Source organism: Schistocerca nitens, chromosome 1 (genome assembly GCF_023898315.1).
Source record: "Schistocerca nitens isolate TAMUIC-IGC-003100 chromosome 1, iqSchNite1.1, whole genome shotgun sequence".
NCBI classification, from domain to species: domain Eukaryota; kingdom Metazoa; phylum Arthropoda; class Insecta; order Orthoptera; family Acrididae; genus Schistocerca; species Schistocerca nitens.
In genome coordinates, this window is record NC_064614.1 from 1,040,280,874 (window position 1) to 1,040,305,542 (window position 24,669).

A 24,669-nucleotide genomic window follows, 5' to 3' on the forward strand; every position below is an offset into this window, starting at 1 on the left:
TCAGTTGAAATACACTTCCATCCGTAACTGGTCGTTTCAGTTACAATTCCAGTATGTTTAAGTGTTAAACTTCCATCAACAGTTAAAATTCCATCAACAGTTAAAATTACTGTATAACCAGTGTCGGTTTTGTGCGTACGATTTTGTATACAACGTGTGACGCTGTCTTTGCTCTGCACCACGAGACTGTGACACAGGCAGCCTACAAAATCTTTTTCATATTACCAATATTTATCATACATAAATTTTAACTGAGGCTTTGTGCTGATGAGTTTCAATTACTGTGAACTGTGAGTGGAATCGTAAATGAATTTGTGCATTTCAACTGATAGCACTGGGCAATAAATAATGACGATTATTTTGAATCGATTTCCCTATTTGATTGGTTCCTTTTATTCTGAAGTGTAAGAATATCACTGGCGTAATGGACCTAATTTGCTTTTGGACATTGGTTATTAATTTTTTAAGTTTTTATAATTGTAACGGAAAGATTAGAGTCAGGGCGCAGTCTGTGTTCCCCCGCTGTATGTGTGATAGGAACGGGAGGAAACCCTAGCGTGCGGTACAGTGCTAAGTGACCCTTTTCATATTTGCAAAGTATGCACGTACATGTAACTGCGGTAGATGAGGAACTCTGCTCTGGAGGGTTAAAAAAATGCTTTCCCGCTCAGGCGATCCAGTGTTTCCCGTCGATAGAGTCATGGTAGAACTGTAGGGAAGTCCGGTTACACTCATTATGGACTGTACTTGAGGACTGCTACTTCTAACTGCAATAGAAAAAATATATAATACTGCGTCAGTCACGAAGTTTTATTTAATCCACTTAGCATTTCTATAGTTTACCAACACCTTCAGGTGGAAAACGTCGTTCACATGGTTGTTCTTAATGGTAAGCTTAACACTTACGTGCAGCAGCATGTGAGGCCGCCAAGAAGTTAAGGTATGACATGCACTGTTAATAAAAACTACTGAAGTGACGTAGCGGATGGCGTAAAGATATTAAAGGAGCTTATAGTACGAGAGCAATATGCGTGCTACAGTCTCCCGCTGAAATTCCCAAATGCTTCTCTCTTAGTGTCGTTGTTGTGTATCACAGAAATTAAATTTCTTCGCCACAGAGTTTAAAACCAGAGCGTACACAAAACTAAATCATAGCCATGGAGGAACAATAAGGGGATGTGGTTGTGTTACAGACTTCTGTTGTACGTTGCTTTGAAGCCGGCGCCGCCATGTTAGTAACCCCTAAACATTAGAAGAGTACTGTTTACAGTTACTTCTTGTTTGTAATTCCTGTCGTGAACACCCAACAGTTGTTTTGAATAGTAAATATTCTATTGCCTTCCTGAATAGCACAGTATCAGGACGGCATTTTCAGACGTTTTCTAGTCTTTAAAGCATATTATTATTTGATCCTCTAATGCGGTAACCAAGAGGCAAAGTATGTGGCGTAAAGGGGCTGCTTCCGTAATAGAGCAGTTTTTATACTACGTACTGACTAAACTATGTTCCGTCTATATCCTCTTCCCGAAAATGCTGAGACCATACTTTCCTATCCCTGAATTGTTTGCAATGCTTCCTTCTCACGGCGATTAACAAGAACGCTCTTCAAGCTATAATGACTGGAAATCTAAAATCATATTATAGAAATAAAAACACTACACTGAGAGCAACAAGCACAAGTGAAATTCAAATATGTAAATTCTTTTACACTTTAGACTGTAATCGTAACGACTAGTGCGGCTGTAAACGGTATAAGCCGGCATTTTCTTTCTGTTTATTTTTATTTTTTTATCAACACACTTCCACCTGAAGCTAATGTTTGGAGCTGCTAACATGGCGGACGTCGGCTTCAAATTTGTGACGTCAGGACAACTTCCCGTGTTAGACCTACATTATCATAGCAGACTGAAAATTGAACAAGGAGTGTTTGCTATGATTCTGTTATGTAAACTTTTCGCCTTTAAATTCTTTGGCGAAAAAATTTAACATATTCGCTGTGTAACAACAATACTGGGTGACAGCGTACAGTGATAATCATACGCGAATTTGAGTGGCAGAAAGCAGCACACGTTCCGCTCTTCACCCACTGTAAGTACCTTTAATATCGTGGAGGTATGTACCGTCTATGCAACCAAATGAAGGCAATTTTGTTTATTGCCATACCCGTTTCGCTTCTTTTCTTTGGGAAGCATCGTCAGTGGCCTGAAATACATTTTTCCTTCTATACATACAATAAGTGTATTGTGTGGTAGATACAATACGCTGATATATTACATTTTGTCGTGTCTTTCTCTTGTTTTTTAGGTTAGAAGCAACTTTTGTTGCACAAGTTCCGTAATGTGAGCTTATCGTTCGTGCTACAGAAGTTGCTTCTAACCTTAAAGAGAGAGAGAGAAAAAAATACAACAAAATGTAATGCGGCAGCATATTATATCTATCACATGTATTTCAGGCCACTGATCCTGCTTCCGAAATAAAAGAAGCGAATCGCTTATGGCAATAAACAAACTGCCTTCATGTAGTTGCATAGACGGTACATACCTCCACGAATTTAGAACTACTAAAGGAAAGACGGAAAACAGGAAAAAAATACCTTTAATATCTTTAAACTATCGGCTGCGTGACACCTTTCAATTCTGTGAATAATTCGCGTAATTGTTAACAGTAAAATGTGCAGCCCAGTCTGTTGGCCGCTAGCACGAAACTCCAGTTGTTCACCACTAACAAGGAGAGGTTCCCTGCGGTGGGATTGAATTTTTGAAACCATCTCTACGATTGATGTAGTTCAAGCTCCCAGGTATCACACCCTGAAACGATTTACCTTGGTAGACTCTCGTTTGCGTGTTATCGACGAAAAGAAGTTAGGAATTTTGCGTGATGCCGATTTTTTTAAAAAAAGGAATGCTGCCTGGTTTGGTCGTGCGGTGTAATGAATAGGTCAAAGCCTCCACATGCAGAAGGTTGTGCGTTCAAATCTCCTCAGGTGTTTTAATTTTTTAAATTTTTTAAATATTTACCGAAATGGCTCCAGTCACTATTTTTATTCAATTAATTGTTTTAAATGCAATCTTTAATTTCTGTTCCTTTGTTACTTCATTTTAATCAATGTACGAAGTTTTCGTTTGCTCTTAATTTATCTTTATATCATTTTCTTCCGCTCGTAATTTTTGTGAATGTGACTATATTTATCTAATACAATGCTTACATGTTTGAAAATGCCGATCTACCAGTTAAAAAATAAAAGACGAAATAATTTACTTATTCTGAATGTGCAATGGTGTGAAAATGTTAAAAAACTATAGAAATTAGATCGAAACTGATACATAAAATTAATTAAAATCACATGAATAAAGATTTCAAGCGGAAAGAGAATGATAGAAAGGAAAATGAGAGCAAATCAAGACGTTGATTAATGAATAAAATGATGTCACAAAGAAGTTGAAATAAAAAAATTACATTTGAAACAAATATTATTTGAATAAAAATTACGATAAAAATCATTTCTATTAAGATTTAAAAATAAAATTTGAAGCACGTAACGAGATTCGAACCAACGACTTCCTGTATTGAAGACACTACTCTGTCCATTACACCACGCAATCAATGCGGTCAACATTTCTTTTTTAACACAATTCATTATGACGTAAAATACAGATTTTTTTTTCTTGGTCAGTTACTGGCAAGAGTGGGTGCAGGGTGTGATAATTGGGATCTTAACCTACATCAAAAAGTCGATCCCTCCGCTAGGACCTCTCCTTGTAAGAAAAGTCATGTAAAATATGCCTTCCATCTCACGGTAATAGTAAACCTTAGAAACGCGTAGTGGATGAAATAAATCTTCATGACAAACGCAGATCTATATATATTTGTCGCTGCAGGGACACGGCTGTTTTCACGAGGTATGTCAAATCTTCCCCGCCTCATTGAATTGTCTGGTGGAGCAGCGTATGTGGATCGCACTAGTGGTGCCAGTCTGTTGGGAGATACACTTAGGAAGCGACGAATTGTCACTTGAGAGGCGAGTGTTGGTAAGATAGAAGGGTGAGTGCGCAGTGCGCTAACCAGCAGCGGCGCAGCCCGCCTTGTGGTTGGCGGGAGGGGCTGGGAGTGGTGTTGAGGCTGTGTGTGTGGTCGCGGCCGGCCTGACCCGAGTGTTGACTGCAGCGGCGCCGGGAGGCGGACCGTCTGCGGCCGGCGGGGGCGGGGGCGGCTGTGGCTCCGGGTCCAGCAGCCCCGGCGCCAGGGCGCGCCGCCGAGGCAACCGGCGGCTCACGCGCAACGAGAGCCGCTACCACTCTGGTGAGTACCACCTCTTACAGCTGCAGCTGCCGGTTAACAGTCGACCACAAGCCATCGATGTCTTCAGCACATACAGAATGGCGTAAAAAGCGACATACAGATACGTCTAATAACAGCAATAATTAACATGACATATTATCCCACATTATTTTCTGTACGGAATGTAAAAACATTTTTGAGGAAAATTTCCCCTTCAGTCTGTAGCATTCTCGACAAATACTACGAATACACTGAGCAATCAGAACATTACGACCACCTAACTAATAACCGGCAGGTCCGTCTATGGCACCGATAACAGCGACGACGCTTCGTGGCATGGAAGCAGGGAGGCCTCGGTAGGGCTATCTTTCCCATCTACAGCTATAGTTCAGTTCTTTTATCTTGGCGGTTCGCGCATGCCCGCGGAGACGCGGGAGATTGCTGCGTTGTCAGTTGTACGCGCCAAGAGAAGCACCGCCATAGTATAGTATAGTTCGCAAACTTGCGTTTAGGCGGGAGCGTGCTGTTTATGAAGTAGAGCCACCACGGCCGCATTAACCCTTTCGCTGCTACAGAGACGTGCTCCCCGCATTCCGCGCTGTGCGCGATTTTGTCGTCATTGCACTGCTCGCCTGTGCAGACACATGGTGTTTCGACTGCTTTGTCACACTTTATCATTCGATTTCACAAAAACTATTTGGCACAAAATTTGATTTTTTACACATCTTCTTGACTGATACCTTCCCCCCATAAATGACTTAATTTTGTTTCGATGTTCAACGCAGTTATTGTGCAGCATTAGATGTAGTAAACCCTTGCACGAAATTTTGAAGAGTTTGCAGAGGTGAAAGTCCATAGCGTATACTTTCCGTATGGTCGATTTTAGTTTCTACTAGAAATTTCAGAAAAATACATTCAAACGAATAAAATTCATGAAGTAAGACACTTCTATTTTGTTTTTAAATAAAGAAAGTATTAAACACCGAACAAGGTTTGAAATCAGAACCTTTCACTTAGCAGTCACACACTTTAACCATTACACTAACGCAGCTTGTCATTCAATAGAACTCCCGGAGGACTTCAAAATGTCACGCAAAATACCGACAAACACTGTTGGTATGACTATGAATTACTCACGTTTCGTCGAAGTACAATAGGAAATAAACAATTACCGCTGTTCTTTATTGCGAAAAAGCTGTTAGTAAGAATGATACAAACACCTTTCCTTGCTATCGCCTGAATTAGGAGGCTTATTGCTTGTTTGGTTTAATTAATAGAATATGAGGCAGTTGGTATAAAGAATGCGTTTTTCCAAACTTTCTATAAAACAAAGTCTCCTATCAAGACATTGCTTTTGTTCTATTACTTTATTTATGACTGAACGTTTCTAAAACTGAAGGCACTCGTCCGTGCTCTGCTCTGCAGTCGAGCTCCGGCAACGTCGTTCTCTGTTCATTGGCTGACTCTGTTTTGTGACGTCAGATGCGCAGAACGAACCTAAACTCGGCCGCCGTCGTAAATGACACGCACTTTAGAATCCACAAGTCACCGTAGGGTGTTCTACGGTGATTACTTTTGCTTTCACTGTGATCTCATTTATTTCCCGTTCTATTCGTGAATGCCGCATGGAGGAACGCCTGTCGCTAAGCCTTCGTATGAGATATAATTTTTCTGATTTTCCCGACGTTGTCTCTTCGTGAGGTGAACGAGGGAGGAAGTAACATGTTGCTATTCTCTTCTTGAATGAGTGCTCCCAGCATACCACCAGTAATCTCTTCCTTGATTTATGTGGCCTCTGTAGTTGCGTTTGCTTCTGGAGTTTATTGTCCACTTCTGTGATGCACTCTCGCTCCTGGTAAACGAATCAGTGACGCAACGGCTGCTCTTCATTGGACCTTCCATAGCTCCTCAACTAATCGCACATGTTAACTGTCTGAATGACGAACAGGACTCGATCTGTCAAACGAGCGTTTTGGCACCTCACTTGTCTCGTGGATGAGTTACATTCCCTTGCGACAATAAAGTAATGACACTGATGTGAAAAAAAATGTTGCTCACCGTTTTAGTCAAGTTTAATGTTGTCTCCTTCAAAATAGTTCCCTTCTGATTGTACACACTTTTTCCAGCGCCAGCGCCATTGATGGTAACATTGCTGGGACTCATCTTCTGTAATATCCTTCAAGACCCTCGTCACAGTTTTTTGGACATCTTGTGTTGTTTGAAAATGCTGTCCCTTGACTGCCGTTTTGACTCTTGCAAAAAGAAAAAAAGTCACACGGAGCGATATTTGGTGAATAATATGGCTGTGATAGTACTGAAACTTGTTTTGTGCTTAAAAATAGCTGTGCTGACAGAGCAGTACGGGATGGCGCATTATCGTGATGCAGAATACAATTATCAGCAATGTTGGAATGAACACGAAGTAGTCTTTTACGAAGTCTTTCTAAAATTTCTTTGTGGTAATATTAACTGTTTGTCCAGGAGGCACCCACTCTTTATGAACAATTCCCTTGGAGTCAAAGAAGCACGCAAGCATGCATTTCACTTTTGACTTTGACATTCGAGCTTTTTCTTGTCGTGGTGATCCCTTGGATCACCATTGCGAACTTTGGCGGTTTCTCTCTGGATCATATTGTAAAAACCAACTTTCATCACCAGTGATAACACGGCTCAACAATTCTCGATTGATTTCCATCTGCTCTAACAGATCGGCTGCCACATTTTTCCGTGTTTCTCGCTGTTGTGGTGTGACATTTTTGGGGACCATTTTTGCACAAATCTTTCTCATACCAAGATCTTCAGTTATTATTAGACGAACCGTTTCTCGATTGATTTTCAGTTCATCTGGAATCATTTTCACGGATAATCTTCGATCAGATCACGCACCTTGGCCAAGTTGACATCTGTCCGTGAGGTTGGTGGCCTCCCACTGCGGTCTTCATCTTCAACATTCGTTCTGCCTACACAAAACATTTTATGGCAACGAAAAACTTGAGCTCTTGGCATAACCTCCTCTCCAAAAGCCTTCTGAAGCTTACCGTAAGTTGTCGTCGCGCTTTCACCCGATGTAACGCAAAAAGAAATGGCATACCGTTGCGCAATATTATGCGGTTCCATTTCTGTGATGAGAGACACAAACACGTGTTAACTTATTACAGTACAACTCACGACCGAGCAGTTGCATCGATGTGCCACTTGGACCAGAAGCAGCTTATAGACCAAGGTCAAAGATATTGTGCCTACGCAAGCCTGCAGGGTTGCCACATCTTGCAAAGAAAATCAATCTCGTATCCAAGTTTCTCGGGTGTCCAGCCGGATCCGATCGTGGAAGTTCCACGATATTTCGGCGAATAACCGTTCCGCCATCAGCACCACCTGATGATGGCGGAACGGTTATTCGCCAAAGTATCGTGGAACTTCGACTATCGGATCCGGCTGGACACCTGAGAACCTTGGATGCAGCACATTCGCCGGGAAAGCCTCAGATCACATAAAATCAATCTCATTACTTTATTGTCGCACCTCGTTTGTAGATGTTTGTGGTAGCGCAGTAGTGGCTCTATGTCAATAGTACATTCTCTGGAAAGAAATATATGGGTGACTCGCCGCAAGCAGTCGGCCTGTGGTGGGTGGCAGCACACAGGCCGGCCGCGAACCCAGGACCCGGCACACGCAAGGAATGGGGGCGCGTGCCGCGGCGGCCACCTCGCATTGCGGGCGAGCCCGTTCCAGCGGCGTCCCAGGCACGAGGTCCGCAGCGCACCAGCACTGGCCGATGGCCGGCCCTACAGATGCAGATTGTTTGTCGTTTCACCCACTATATCTACGTCTATACCTGAACTCCTCAAGCCACCTTGCAGTGTGTGGCGGAGGGTACTTTTGGGTAACTCTCCCACTTCCACATTTTCCTGTTCCATTCACGAATGGTTCGCGGGAAGAACGATTGCTGATAAGCTTGCGTGTAGCGTCGAATGTGGTTTTATCTTCACCGTGTTTTTGCCAGATATACCGGGTGATCAAAAAGTCGGTATAAATTTGAAAACAGAATAAATCACGGAATAATGTAGATAGAGAGGTACAAATTGACACACATGCTTGGAATGACATGGGGTTTTATTAGAACCAAAAAATACAAAAGTTCAAAATTTGTCCGACAGATGGCACTTCATCTGATCAAAATAGCAATAATTAGCATAACAAAGTAAGACAAAGCAAAGATGATGTTCTTTGCAGGAAATGCTCAATATGTCCACCATCATTCCTCAACAATAGCTGTAGTCAAATGGCTCTGAGCACCATGGGACTTAACATCTGAGGTCATCAGTCACTTAGAATTACTTAAACCTAACTAACCTAAGGACATCACACACATCCATGCCCGAGGCAGGATTCGAACCTGCGATCGTAGCTGTCGCGCGGTTCCAGACTGTAGCGTAGCTGTAGTCGAGGAATAATGTTGTGAACAATACTGTAAAGCATGTCCGGAGTTATGGTAAGGGAATGGCGTCGGATGTTGCCTTTCAGCGTCCCTACGGATGTCGATCGATCACGATAAACTTGCGACTTCAGGTAACCCCAAAGCCTATAATCGCACAGACTGATATCTGGGGACCTGGGAGACCAAGCGTGACGAAAGTGGCGGCTGAGCACACGATCATCACCAAACGACGCGTGCAAGAGATCTTTCACGCGTCTAGCAATATGGGGTGGAGCGCCATTCTGCATTTTGGTTTTAATAAAACACCATGTCATTCCAAGCATGTGTGTCAATTTTTACCCCTCTATCTACATTATTCCGTGGTTTATTAAGTTTTGAAATTTACACTGACTTTTTGATCACCCGGTACATAGGAAGAAGAAATATGGTGTTAGAATCTTCCAGGAACGTAAGCAATCGGAACTTCAGCAGCAAACGACACCTTCATGTAGAATGACTCTCTTGTCGCATTTGCCATTGGAATTGCTCGATCATCTGCGTGACGCTTTCGCGCCTACTAAATGAATCTGCGACGAAACGTGTAGTAGCTCTTTGGGTCTTCTCAATCATCGATCTTGTACGGATCCCAGACTGTCGAGGAGTAATCGGGCATTGGTCGAACGAGTGTTTGCTAAGCTACCTTCTGTGTTGACGGACTAAATTTCCTGACGCTTGTTCCAGTGAATTTGTGTGGCATCTGCCTTTTCTACGATTAGGTTGATATCGTCGTTCCACTTAAGATCTCTCCGTAGGCATACTGCTAGATATTTTATGGAAATAGCTGCCTTCAGTGATTGTTCTGCAGTCGTGTAATCATACGAAATGGTCCTTCTCTTTGTGTATACGCAGCGCTTTGAATTTTTGTACGTTGAGTACCAGCTGCCATTCCCCGCACCAAGCATGGATCCTCTGCATGTCTTGCTGCATTTTGCTACAGTTTGTGAAAAGTAATGGTCCTATGACAGTCGCTTGGAGTATGCGAAGTCAGTGTTACGTTTGAAGATTTCTCTCCGTTCAGAGTGACACACTATGTTCTCTTTGTTAGAAACTCTTCAATCGAATCACGCGGTTGGTCTGATATTTCGCACTATCGCCTTCTGTTCATTAGGCGGCAGTACCGAACTGTATCGAACACCATTCAGAAGTCGAGGAACTCCGCATCTGCCTGGACGCCGGTATCCACTACTATCTGAGCGAGTTGCGTTTAACTCGATCATTAATTTCCGGACCCATTTTGTTCTGATACTGTCGTGTGCTTGAGTGGACAAAGAATGATTTGCAGCTTCTGGGCGGACGAATCATATTACGTTGTCCTCCTATCGTAAATAGTGTATCACTGCTTATATGCATGCGTACTATCACATGCGAGGTGTAGTAACACAGCTTTAAGGGGACCACACCGTGGTTCAGGTCGAAAAAAACCGGTTTTCGGTTTTCATCTTATTTCGATAGAGTAAGGTTTTATTTAAGTACTCTGAAACGGATTTTGCTGAGAAAATTTTTTTTCGAACGTAAAGAGCATTTTCCTACCACATGTGTAAATGTGCCACGCCCACTTTTCTGTCATCCACTTTTCTGCATATATTTTAGATCTTTATATCCCCTACATTGCACGTTAGGGATTTTTTTTTATTCTCGAGTGTGTTGGCTATCCTTGGAATGCAACGGTCGGTATTCTTTTGTTTCTGCTGTTTGTAAACAACACGCTTTCGAACACGCGGTTAGTTTTGTTCAAGTGTGATGGCGAGTAGTTGTTATAGAAAACTTGCAGGTATACTATGGGCAGGCAATTAGGAGAAAAAAAATCTGGAGGCAATGAAGAGAGATGTTTGGGCCATATTCTTCCATTCTACTGATGATAAGCCATGTCATGGATTGTGTCCATCAGGAGAAAATTCGTGGTGCAAATACAATAGGGCTCAGGCAACTGGAGAATCTTATTCTCATCAGCATTCTCTTCCTGCTGCTGTTACTATAGCAATTAAACCTATTTTCAGAGACTTGGCTCATCCTGACCTTCTAAGGAAATGTCTGCATGGGCAGACACAGAACCCAAATGAATGTTTCAACAGCATAATTTGGAACCGCCTTCCTAAAACTGTATTTGTAGGCATGCATAAAATGAAACTAGGAGTTCATGATGCTGTTATTACATTGAATTGTGGTAATATTGGAAAGTGTTGGGTATTGAAAAAGCTGCGAATTAATCCTGGTGAAAATATGATCACTGGGCTGCAACATTGCGATAAAATGAGGATAGCCGATGCAGACAGGTCTGCATCTAATACGGCCAAGAAAGCAAGAGAAACATCCAGGAAGGTGAAACAGAAGTTGGAAGACCTGCTAGAGGCCAAAGAAGGGCCATCATATGCAACAGGACAGTTTTAATTAACTGTAAGTAACAAATTTCAAAAGTTTTTTCTTTAAAGTCAATTTCCCGCAAACTAAAATTTTCAGTACATATGCCCCATTATATCAGAAACTATCATAGACAAATGAATGAAACTGTCAGAGACTCTGCATAACATAAAAAGCCACCTCTGATACTACATTCATTAATATTCCCCCAGTAGGAAGTTCACAAAAAAATACTTCCTGCAGAAAAAACTTAATATTTTTTGTTAATAAATTTAAAAAAGTATTTCTTAAAAACTATAAAATGGATAAAATAGATTTTACTACAGTTGACTCTATTAGCATCATGTAACATAGAGTAAAAATATTAAGGTCCTGCATCAAATAGTTATTTCAGAAATGAGTCAAACACTTGCCTAAATTAACATAGATAGGCAGGTTGTGGCCCCGTTAAATATCACCTCGAAAAAAATAGATACGTTTTAGACTTTTTGTTTGTTTGGAGGTACATTTCCGCACTCCTGGTGTAGACTAAAATTCCTGCTTTGCAATACCGTAGCACGCCGCTAGACGAGTTAAAAAAAATGGCGCCGCCCATTGGTGAAGGAGAGATGGGCTGGCTCCGCTGTCGGTGTGCTACGGTACTGTGATGCAGGAATTTTAATTTGCACCAAGACTGCAGAAATGTAACTCCAAACAATCAAAAAGTTGATTACGTTGCTTTATTTTTTTTCGAGGTGGTAGTTGATCCTTTTATTATCCCTGTACGCGTGAAGGACAAGGTACTATCATTATGTGTTTATTTGCTTATCTCATTCGTCACTAAAGTTGGAGGAATAAAGTCCTACACTCCGTCATCTAAGCCCTATTTTTGTTCTTTTATAATTCTTACCGTTCTTAACCGGGATACTGAGCAGTAGTGTGGCCGTAGCTTCGTCACTCGCAATTTGTAGCATTCTACTAGGCTTTTACTGTGATCTTCGACACTTGTGCAATGAATGAGAGTGCAACACGACGGAACAAAGAGTACGGCAAATTAAGCAGTAACATCCTGCGTAGAAAACAATTTTGTCTGTACTTATTGAAGGGAGAAATGCGAAGAAGAGGTGTATTTAACACGCAGGAGCATCGAAGTAGCTCGGCTGATACATTATGTGGTCGTACGCTTCGTACATAATTGTACGTTTCGTACTTAGTACATAGTTTTGGGAATACCATAAGGAAATGATAGAGGGCCGTCACTATTAGTGACTTTTTATAAATGAGACTGTGGATGACGCTCAGTCTTTTGTGTGATTCTGGCAGCTGAAGTAGCAATAAATACACTGGTGTCCAAAATTAAAGCAACAGACCGCTATTTCCTCGTCCGGTGGCTAATTCACGATATAGTAATACAGACTGTCAACAGATGTCAGTAGGATCGTGTTCTGCACGGACGATGGCATTCCGGTCAACGAACAACTACGTCAGCGATGACGTCAGGGCACATATCAAACGGGGAACTGTTTTCCCACAACCACAATCGCTGTGTGCACTGTCACAGACGGTGCAATATGGCACGGAGAAGACGCTTACTAATCACTCCGCAGTGGATGACCGTAGAAGAATGGAAGCAGGACAGTCGCGAACTACTGATGTCCGATGGCTTAATGTGAATAGTTCTGTTGTTTCTCGAATGTTGCGACAGTTTATAGAGATCGAAACTGTATCCCGAAGACCAGGGCAGGGCCGACCACGTGTGACATCAGAGAGAGAGGTCACGCCATACCGCCTTAGTACTGGACTGTAAATGATGTCTGATATCGCAGCAGCCACTGGGCGTGCTTTACCGAGGCAAACGGTGTACAGAAGGCTTCGGCATAGTGGCCTTTACTGTCGGAGACCTGCTGTACATATACCTATGACGGGTCTTCACAGAAGAGAACGTCTAGAGTGGAATCGACAACATGCCACCTGTACGATCGAACAGAGGACCAATGTTATTTTACAGATGAGTGTCGATTTGCTCTGGAGAGTGATTCTCGGCGGATTCGCATCCGGAGTGCACGTGGAACACCATTTCGGTACGCAAACATTATGGAAAGAGACCAATATCGAGGAGGATTATGTTGACCACTCGAAGACCTCTTCATGAAATTGTACGGGTGAATCGGCAATGTTTAACTGCTGTCAGGTATCGTGACGAGATCTCACTGTAATGGTTCTCCAGTACCGGTTGTTTAACGATCTATCTTCAAACAAGTCGTGCAGCTTTCTGTACTACTTAGTCTGCATTGAGTCCCACATCACGTCTATAATTCTAAATTGGTACTTACCTCGTTCGTTCGTTGTTGGTGTCATTGTCTTCTGTGCAGTGTGTTGCTGGTCCCAAGTCGTCGTCGTTCTTGTACCAACAAGTATTAAATCGTCAAAGGATTGCTATTGAGATGACTTCCGATGGTTATTCCATTAAAATCAGTTTCTGCCTTTTGAAATATATGTATTCTTCAGTATTTCCACACTCTGTACTACTAACTTATAATACTTTTGCCTTCAGAAATACTAAAAAATAAGTATCAAGTCCCTTTGCAACAACTTTTCCGGCAAGAGGTCCATTCCACAAAACATTCCCGCCAAGTATCTGTACTTGCCTCTCAACGAACAAGAATAGCTATCTCACGTGGAGGTCAATAGTTTATAACACTATTGGTAATAATCGCTGGTACAGCTACGGAGGAATTAATAGAGTTACTTGAGTTCAAGTGAGGTGCTTCAGCACTAATTTAAAAATGCAGGATATAGCTATTTAAGTATGGAATAACCCATTTTTATGAGTATGTGTATGTCGAAATTATTCTTAGCAAACTGAAAAGATCGATACCTAAGGGTATGCTTCTCATTATATTAATGGCTTGGTAGCAGGCACACACACACACACACACACACACACACACACACACACACACACACACACACTCACACTCTGTGGGGTATGGCGGCCTTTTAAGCCAGAGTGAGATCCGCGCACCTCTTACTGCCTATCCGTTATTGAGTCCAAAATCAAACTGTGTGGTTGTAACTGAATTGCAGCTGTTGAAACGGAAAGCGCAGTCTTTTTTTTTTTTTTTTTTTTTAAAAACTGTTATCGGAATTGCGACCCGACGCACATTGGATAATGAATGAACATACGAGCTTGCTAACTGCATAGGGGAGACACCCACCGGCAATCCCATGAATTGGCAACGTATAATTGGCGCTAAGATAACTTTTAATTACGATGCGTAATTTAAAATTTACGCCTAGTTTCTACCTTTATTCGTGTAAAACATACAGTCTTGTTGAATTTGATGGAATTGTTTCCAATTCAAATGGTTCAGATGGCTCTGACCACTATGGGACTTACATCTGAGTTCATCAGTCCCCTAGAACTACTTAAACCTAACTAACTTAAGGACATCACACACATCCATGCCCGAGGTAGGATTCGAACCTGCAACCGTAGCGGTCGCGTAGTCCCAGACTGAAGCGCCTGGAACCGCTCGTCCACTGCGGCCGACTGGGACTGTTTGAAACACAACTTTAGTAATATGGGACCATTGTTTGTCTGTTCGTTTTTCCATTGCCACAGTTACGAAACCGGTTTCTCCTCTGCTCGTCAGCATTTAAAATGCGTCACCTCGCTACGGGGGGCACTATACCGGAAATACACGACATTCCGTTAGAAACCGTGGCGTCAGGAGTTCGTGTGTGAGAACTGACGAGCGAGTCGCGTTTAGCGAGGGTAGTGGTGAGCATGGAGTGGCGGTGTTATTGCAGCGCGCGGGCGAGTGTTGCAGACAGGTGCTGGTGGGCAGACAATGGTCGGTCAGCTCGTAAAGCAGCGGCAGGGCGGCCGTTGGCGCGCGGCCCATGGGCCACATTGTCCGCCGCCAATAAAGCGCTGCTCCACGCCTCGCCCGGCCCTGCTGCGGTTGCCCGATCCCCTACACGCTCTGCTACACGGAACGGAAAATCGTCTCCGGTCCAACAATCGCCATCGGCAGCAGGGAAGGCGAACGGAAGGTTCCTATTTATTGTAAGGGTCCTGGAAAGATGCGATACACACGTAAAGGACGTTGCATACAAGACGCTAGTGCGTCCAGTTCCAAGGTGCCTGTTGTCCTCATCACGTTGGCACATCACACATCCGAGTAACACAGAGACGCGCTGCTAGGATCGTAACAGTTAGGTATAGCGCATGCGAAATTGGAACAGTTGTTCCTGGCGACCTCAGATGAGAATCTGTGGAAAAAACAGCGGCGTAGTTCTCGCAACACTCTGTTGTGCACATTTATAGAACCGGTATTCGAGGAAAACCGTGTGACCATTATGCTCCCACCGTCGTACGTAGGGGTCACATGTATAAGTTGACATATATTACGGCACGTGCAAAGACATATAGACAGTAAATTTTTTACGTATGTCAGTGTGCAGATGGAACAGAACAGAAAATTGGTACTATTGATACGACGAGCCCTCCGGTATGCACTGCACAGGTGCTCGCGGGGCGTACACAGCAGATGGACAAAAATACGGAAACACCAGACACAACACATTACCTTTCAAGATATAGTGTAGGAAACCCATTGGCATTCAAAGAAGCTTCCAGCCGTCTCAGAATAGGTAATACAGGTCTTGTATGGTTTTAAAGTGAATCCTAGACCACTATCCTCGCATAGTAGTGCTAAGTTCAGGCAACGATAATGGAGGTGTATAGCGACTATGTGCCCTTATCTCCAGAGTAGACGTCAGAAGCTCAATGATATTGAGATCTGGTTGTTGTGGTGGCCAGGGGAAATGCGACAGTCATCCTTGTACTCACGAAACCGGTTCTGAGCTGTGTGAACAGCGGCACTGTCGTCGTGGAACACAGCTTCACAATTGGGGAACAAACATTGTAGACACCGTGGGATGGATCTGATCAGCCAGAATGGTCACATAATCATTGGTATTAATGCGACCTTACAGAGTAAGCATAAGACCATGGAATACCACAATATGTCTGCCCAACTCCCGTCACCAACTCCCCACTCCTCCCCCTCCTCCTCCTCCTCCTCTTCTTCTTCTTCTTCTTCTTCTTATTCTTCCTCCTCTCCCTCTCCTGAACCTTCGCAATTTTGCTGGAGACAACGAGACCGACTTCTGCCGAAGATTCGACCAAATATCGATCGTGATCTCCTTCACATTAATTAGAATTTTTTAGCCTTTGTTCGAGGTTTACGTTTATTACAGGAAGTAATAGCAATAAACGAATGAAAATCGGTTATTTAAGAAAACTTCTACATCATACTCCGCCAGCTACCTAATGATGTGTGGCGGAGGGTACTTTCGGTACCACTATCTCATCCCACCAACCCTGTTCCACTCGCGAATAGTGCGTGGGAAGAATGATTGTCGGTAAGCCTCTCTATCGGCTCTAATTTCTCGAATTTCCTCCTCGTAGTCAATACGCGAGATGTATGTGGGGGGGGGGGGGGATAATATGTTGTCTGACTCCTCCTGAAAAGTGCTATCCCGAAATTTCAATAGCAAATCTCTCCGTGATACACAACGTCTCTCTTGTAACGTCTGCTAGTGGAGTTCGTTTAGCATCTCCGTAACGCTCTCTCGCCAGCTAAACGATCCCGTGACGAAACGCGTCGCTCTTTGTTGGATCTTCTCTATCTCCTCTATCAGCCCTGCCTAATAGAGGAGATAGAGAACAATACTCAAGAATCGGGCGAACAAGCGCCTTATAAGCCACTTTTTTTTCGTGCATGAGTTACATTTCCTTAAGATTCTTCCGAAGAATCTGAGTCTTGTGTCTGCTTTCCCAGTATCTGTTTTATATGGCATTCCACTTAAGGTCGCTCTCGATAGTTACGCCTAGATATTTTACGGCAGACGCTGTCTCCAGCTGTTTGTCAGCAATAGTGTAGCTGTACAGTAGTGGATCTTTTCCTATGTATGCGCAGTATCTTACATTTATTTACGTTCAGGGTTAACTGCCAGTCTCTGCACCATTCAGAAATTCTCTGCAAGTCGTTCTGCAAATTCTCACTATCTTTTGGCGTTGCTACTTTGATATAAACAACTGCATCATCTGCGAATAGCCTTAAAGAGCATCCGACGCTTTCTACTGGATCATTTATATATATTGTGAACAGCAACGGTCCTATCTCACTTCCCTGTGGTACTCCGGATATTACCTTTGCCTCTGTCGATTTACTTCCGTTAAGAGCGACGTGTTGAGTTCTATCTGCAAGGAAGACTTGAATCCAATCGCAGGTCTGCTCCGATACTCCGTAAGCCCTTATTTTTTTCATTAAACGGCAGTGCGGGACGGTGTCAAATGCCTTACTGAAGTCAAGAAACACGGCATCAGCCTGAGCGTCGTTGTCCACTGCGCTGTGGATCTGATGGAGGAACAGAACGAGCTGAGTTTCACAGGATCTCTTTTGCGGAATCCATCTTAATTTTTATAGAGGAGCTGTTCATTTTCCAAAAATGTCATAATTCTTGAGCATGTAACATGTTCCATAATTCTAAAACAGATTTACTCAACGATACAGGTCTACAATTGTGTGGCACTGTGTTACGGTTCTTTTCGATCGGTTTTAATAGTCAGGCTAAACTGCAGACGAAAAGAACCATTGCAACCGAAAACAGATTGTTTCAGCGATAACCGCTATCCCTAATGTAAGATCCATCCGAGAATGTTTGTGTAAAGAGCTGAATTAAATGGTAGGGAAAGTAGACGCATATGATTAGAAGAGTAGATGCAAGTGTAGGAATAAATTCTTTGTAGAATGACTGTATCTTGATATGTCCTTTGAAACAAATTGGTTTCAGATCAACGTTTCTTATCGAAACCAAGTGCTTGTGGGTCTAACTAGGTGGTCATACCATTTACAGGAGTGAGACACAAAATGAGTCACTATGACAACGTTGGACCCTCACTCAAAACTGATGGTAAGGGCAGAGTGGGAATATTGTCCGTCTTCTTAACAAGATGGTACTGGAGGTGTATGCCGTTTCCTACCTGCGACCTTATGAATAGCCGTGATGAGTGCCTGCATGCTGTAATAATGTTTTGTCGTTGTGAACGACTGCCGAACTAAAACAAGATAAAGTGTAAAGTCGGTTGCCGGCACCTTAACTAAGGGCTTAATGTCCTCACCATCAATCCATGAGATTCTTCGGAAAGGATTACGAGAAATTCTACATACAATCACGTTCACATTAACACAAATGTGAGAAAAAGCTGATATTCAGCAGCTTGTTTGGAAGGCTCATGGAGGACGTCTTTCGATCACTACCTGTTTTCCGTGGTAGTCACTTCCTTGCAATGATTATTAGAATTACCAGTTACTTTTATGGTCGAACAAGACTCAGTAAAGTCACCCCACCACGATCGTGACGTTGGCGTTTACCTAAGTGCGGTAGTAGTACAGATCATGTTGGTAACAAAAAAAAAAAAAAAAAAAAAAAAATACACCGTCTGCGAACAGGCTTAGAAGGCCCAATGGTACCGACCAGCCGCCGTCTCATCAATGGTAACAATAATTGATAATGTGACTGTATGACCTTGAATATGCACATAATCAATGGGTATGGAAAAAGCTTGCAGTTTTGGACGTCTGAGTTAATAGAGCCATTTTTGAGTAATCGTTAAAATGATCCTCAACTCTCGCTGTTGATATTTTCGAGTCGCTATGTTTGCTGGTAGCTGGACAATTCGTTGGTTTCATTGTGCATTTGGAGAAGTGGTATCGATTTCCGTGTTCGTCAGAAGTGAAGCAGTCGTATTGGAATTATCGCTATTAATCATGCACTAAGCGAATGTTAGTGGGCATGGGATACGATGCATTTACTTAGACAAATGGACCAACACACTTTGCGAATGTGAAGAAAACTTCCAAAACTAAGAGACTATATGTACCGTTTACGTAAGACCAAGTACCTGTGCTGGGATGCGAGTATTTTCCTAACTTATTAGATTTGCTAAGCTAGAAGACTGCGGTGAGAAGCAAAACTTGAGACTGCTTAGGCTTTCCCAGCATAATACCACATTCGTGGTATGATCGTCGGATTTGCAGACGGATCCTAAGATCGAATTGACATATTTCGGCGCTTCAGTCGGCCGCCATCTTCGCATGCGATGCTAGTTCAGCTTCGCAACAGAAGCGGACGGCTAATTCGAACGCCGAAATGTATCGATTTGATCTTAGGATCGGGCCGCCAACACGATAAACATACTACAAAGCTGAAGTGTTTTCTTAACCGTTTGCGAAGAACGAAGGAGAAAAAGCAGCGTTTTTGCTGTGCACGGTTGCCTATAGCACAGGGGGTGGACGACTCGCCACGCAACGCGTACTCACATGTTGGAGGTGCGTCAGCTGATGCTGCTCCGGAAGCGTAGCTGCTGGGTCGTTACGCATATTTAAGTTCAGTTTGTGGTAATCCACACTTGTCAACGACGGCTGTACTTCATTCCATGAAGTGGTGATCAGTTTGATGAAGTTAGCATTTTATTTTCCGGCACGATGTCCTCCGTTGCATGACACCGTTCCTCCGCTGTCGCCTACAAAGTAATATTTTTGTACATATGTGCTTATGGGTTCCAAGAATCGATCATAGACTTGTATTTTATACACCGCACATTTAGTCAATTTCGCTTGTAATATAACCACACCCCGTGACGCGCACACCACGCGTACGCCCGCCATGTGAACCACACCGGTTCAGAGCATAGTACTGGCTGTGTGAGTGGAGCAGTGCAAGGGGAATGATGGTACTCACACTGGAACAGCGGATGTCCGTTGTGGAAAGTTACTTGACAACAAAGTCGTGGAAACGGTGCGGTCACTTGTTTGCTAAGAAGTTTAATGGTGTCACTGCAAGCAGAGAATGCCATGCATACGCTTTGTCCGAAAATGACATCAGATGCGATCTTTTTTGAACAAGTATAAAAAAATTACGAAATGTGCCTCCACATCAAAAAATGTCTGCAGTTTAGCAGAAAATGCTTCAGAGTCCTGCCAAATCAACCCGATGCCTGTCGCAAGAGACCAGCATATCACTTCGATCACGCAGACCTGCACCTGTTCTCCGGACCACTTTCATTTGCTCTACCCTGCATTTTTATTTATAGACTTGTTATTGCATCTTTTAGGGCTAAGTTATGTATCTCAGTTTAGTGGTGTTTCTGTCTGTGTTAAGGTTGGATAACGTTCTGTTGTAAGTGACCCTACAAAAATGCCGAGGTGTGTTCAAAATATGGGCAGCGCAATCCAATTACACTCTCTAGTCACATTAATGTGGCCACCTGCCAGTGCCTGAATAACCACCTTTTGAAGCACGGACCTGTGCGAGACGTGCAGAGTGTGTATGGGTTCTGGAAGATACCGGCAGGGTAGTCGACCGATTCCGACTCCAGTGCTGTGGCCCGCTGCGCAACGTTTCTCGGCTGAGGATCCATGGCGTAAACAATCCGATCGAGTTGGTCCCACAGTTTCTTGATTAGTTTTAAATCTGGGGATTTCGATAGGCAAGGGAACACGGTAAACTCGATCTTGTGCTCTTCGATCTGCGCACGTGCACTGCGAACTGTGTGACATGTTGCATTGTCCTGGTGGTTGGTGTCTTCATATCGAGGAAAAACAAACTGGATTGTATAGGTGGACATGGCCCTCAAGGATGGATACATACTTGCGTTGATTCACTCTGCCTTCCAGATTGACGAGGTCATCAAGGGAATGCCCTCCGGTCTGGAACTTTCCGACGATTGTTGCAGGGTGTATGCCATACACACCAACTACTGTCTGTCCGATGGAGCTTAATACGCCATTCATCTGAAAAGACTACCTGTCGCCACTCAGTGGACGTCTTGTTGTGGTATAGGCGTGCAAATCCCAACCTTTATAGCCGATGAACATTGTTCAGCAAGGGTTCAGGGAGGATGCGTGGACCAGGCTCCTGCTGCGAAGGGCCATATGCAACAACGTTCGCTTAAGTGTCGGTAAGGAGACATTGTTGATGGCCCCATGGTTCATCTAAGCGATCAGTTTATCAACAGTTGTACGTCATTTCGCCCGTAACCATCTCCGCAGCCATCGTCCACCCCTTTCATCTGTGGCCCGTGCTTCAGCACACTTGTGCCGGTTTTGAATAGCATGGTATACTGTAACCGCGGCGGCACGCTAACAGTTCACAAGCTTGGCTGTTTCGGAAATGCTTCCGCCCTTGACAGGGATACAAATGGCCATGCCGTTTTGGACGTCAGATAAATCGCTCCGTTTTCGCATTGCGACAGCGACTGCACTGTTAGTGTTACTTGAACCATAAATACTTGGAATACTGTAGGTAATACGTATATCAGTGCCTCCGCAAAGTCTCTCCGCAGCGGCGAGCTCCGCGTGTCTCGCGTTACGGGGAGCGTTAGGTTGGCAACACATTGATATCTCTGTATAAGCTATGGGGCGGGATTCACTACTAGTTGCTGCAGTTACGTTGGGAGATGTGATTAAACATTATTACAATTAAAAAATGAAATAAATCAATTATATTAAATACCATTAAATACACTGCACTCACTGATATCACAGTAGGTGTTGGAAATTTTCCCTTCTTGAAGACATAGTTAAACACGTTTAAATTTCCAGACTGAAATTTTCACCCTGCAGCGGAGTCTGCGCTGATATGAAACTTCCTGGCAGATTAAAACTGTGTGCCGGACCGAGACTCAACACTAGGGACCTTGGCCTATTGCGGGCAAGTGCTCTACCGTCTGAGCTACCCAAGCACGACTCACACTCCATCCTCACAGCTTCAACTGTGCCAGAATCTCGTCTCCTACTTTCCAAACTTCACAAAAGCTGTCCTGCGAACTTGCAGAACCAGCACTCCTGGAAGAAAGGATATCGCAAACATATAGAAAACGATCTCACACTGATGGGATAACACTACACGCAGGCAGGCAGAGTACACAAATTTCTTCCCGGAATGAGGGAGGGTGTGATTGGCCATCTTCTATCACAAATATTGCCAAATTCAGTAATTAAGAGGTCGTTCACACGAAGATACGGGATAAAGGTCAGGAAAAGATGATGATTTAGTAATTATGCGTAAATGGACATTTTTTTGCCCTTCCCCTTGAAGTTGAAATAAGGCTGTCTGATACACTGTAAGTCTCCAAAAGTTGGGCTTCCACCTTTCGGACGTATTTTGGTTGTTACTATGTCCTTCATCATCAGATATTGATCAGAAGCGTGTAGCGGGACTTTGAATTTCGCCGCGCTACACTCGTTCCCTCAGACATAAATTATACCGTCGCAGCGGTATGAGCGCTCGACGGCAGAGAAAATACTAAAATTGTAACTCTCTTTTCTATCCGTTTCTTTTTTGTCTCTTGAGAGCCGAAGCTTAATGCAGACGTAAAAAAACTTATTAGCTAGTCTTGATCTGATTTTAATGTGTAGACATATTGTGGAAGTTATGACATTTGGAGGAGGGAAGCAACGTAAAATAAATTGTATTTAATATCAAGACGGTTTTGTATACATTAGAAATTCCTGGACAATGAAACTTATTGCAAGATTTCGGAGCAGACTTTTCACGCAGAAATGAAGTAGGAGATTTTTGAAGACCTGGACGCCGCACGAAAGAAGACATGTTAACATGGTAAAGGATGAACTCTTATCTACGCCATTTCCCCCTGTCAGTTACATTTTGTTATTCTCTGTTCTTTTTCAATAATTTTTGTAGTGGAAATTGGTTTAACTTTTGCTCAAAAACGCCACGAGGACCACCCCAACAATAGCTTTTCCGAATCACGAAGTCCGATAGCTTTTCTGTAATACGAAGTCCGATTTGCATTTCATTCTTCCCCTTTTTCACGTTCATTAACGATTTTTTTAAAAAAACCTTTTTACTCACGATTTCTTCCCACATTTTCAACTTTTTCTTTTCTTTTCTTCTCCTTTTTCTTTTTTATTAACCACTACAAGCGCTAATCAGCAAATTGCAAGTCTGATACGTAACCCCATTTTCGTAGGGGGCTGTGTGGCAGACAGTGGGCGGTGGTACGTTTGTTTTCGCATTTCTGACTGAACTGCCTGTATCACTCATTCAGTGCATTCTGTGACAGCCGCGAAGATTAGATCAGTGCTGTTCTGACGTCAGATGCCTGTCCGGTTTCACCGGTTTTTCTAGCCGCAGGGCTAGTCACGGCATTTCATTCTGTAACTAGAGCGGCAGACGATGGACGATGTATCAGGCTGGTTTAAAGTAACTTTTCTCTTTATTCTATCCCGTGCAAGTATATCTGTGCGTAACTGCTGCAATCTAGATCTATCCGATCATCTAAAATTTTTACTACTGCACCTCCCTCCTTCACCAAATTTTCAGTTCAATGATGCTACGGGATGTGTCATATCAACCGCTTCCTTATTTTAGTCACGTTGATGTGTTAATTTAGTTTATTTATTTATTTTCGCAGTTCGGTTTGATGCCTCCTCATTGGTTATTCTATCTACCGTCCACTGTTCAGCATTTTTCTATAGCAGATTTCCAAGACTTCATTTCTCTCCTTGTTTAAACTATTTATCCCCCACATTTCACTCTCGTACAAGGCTACACTCAACACAAATTCCTTCAAAAAAGACGTTCTAAGCTATAAATTTATGTTAGACGGGAACAAAATTTCTTCTTTTCGGGAACGGTTTTCTTGATATTATCAGTTTGCGTTGTATATCCCTTCTACTTCCACCATCTTCAGATAAATAGCATGGCTCATCTACTGCTTCCCATGTCTCCATTTCCTAATCCAGTTCTCTCAGCATTGCCCGATTAAATTAGAGTACATTCAATTGTCCTTGTTCCACATTTGTTTGTGTCCATCTTACAATCACGCTAGCAATTCAATTCAGTGCTTTTCCAAGTCCTTTGCTGTCTCTGACAGAATTGCACTATCTCGACAAACCCCAAAGTTTTTATTTATTCGCTTTGAACCTTGTTCAGAATACAGATTGACTGACAAAGGGAATAGGCTACAATCCAATCTCACTCACTTCTCAACTGGTGCTCCCCTTTCATGTCTTTAGGCTATATAAATGCAATCTGATTTTTTTACACTTTGTAAATAACCTTTCGTTCTCTGTATTTTGCCCGTGCTGCTCCAGAATTTCAAAAAGTGTATCCCAGTCAACATTGTGATAAGCTTGTTCTGAATTTACAAATGCTGCAAATGTAGGCATCCCTTTTTTCCCTCTGGTTCTAATATATATTGCCTCGCAAGACCCTATAAGACCCTATAATACCCAAACTAATCACCCACGGTCAGCTTCTACCATTCTTTTCCATTCTTCTGTAAATAATTTTTGTCAGTCATAGGCAGTCATGAATTATTAAATTAGTTCCTAATAAATTGTCATTATGCACTGTGGTATCCAATCCAGAAACAAATAAATTGGTTGTGTAAAGATTGGTTCGGTAGTACATACGTTAGCATTTTTTTTTTTTAATCTTTCGTCGTCCTTTCTCTCAGGAGAGGTTTCGACGGC

At 42.9% G+C, this 24,669-nt stretch overlaps 1 protein-coding gene across 1 annotated transcript in view; it reads left to right on the plus strand.

Annotated features, from left to right (window-relative positions):
* Nucleotides 1–24,669, plus strand: part of LOC126196964 (disco-interacting protein 2) — a 667,247-nt gene that overhangs the window by 435,603 nt on the left and 206,975 nt on the right. Inside the window, 1 exon segment of the mRNA XM_049934602.1 lies at nt 4,165–4,299. Coding sequence (XP_049790559.1) covers nt 4,165–4,299 — 135 coding nt within the window.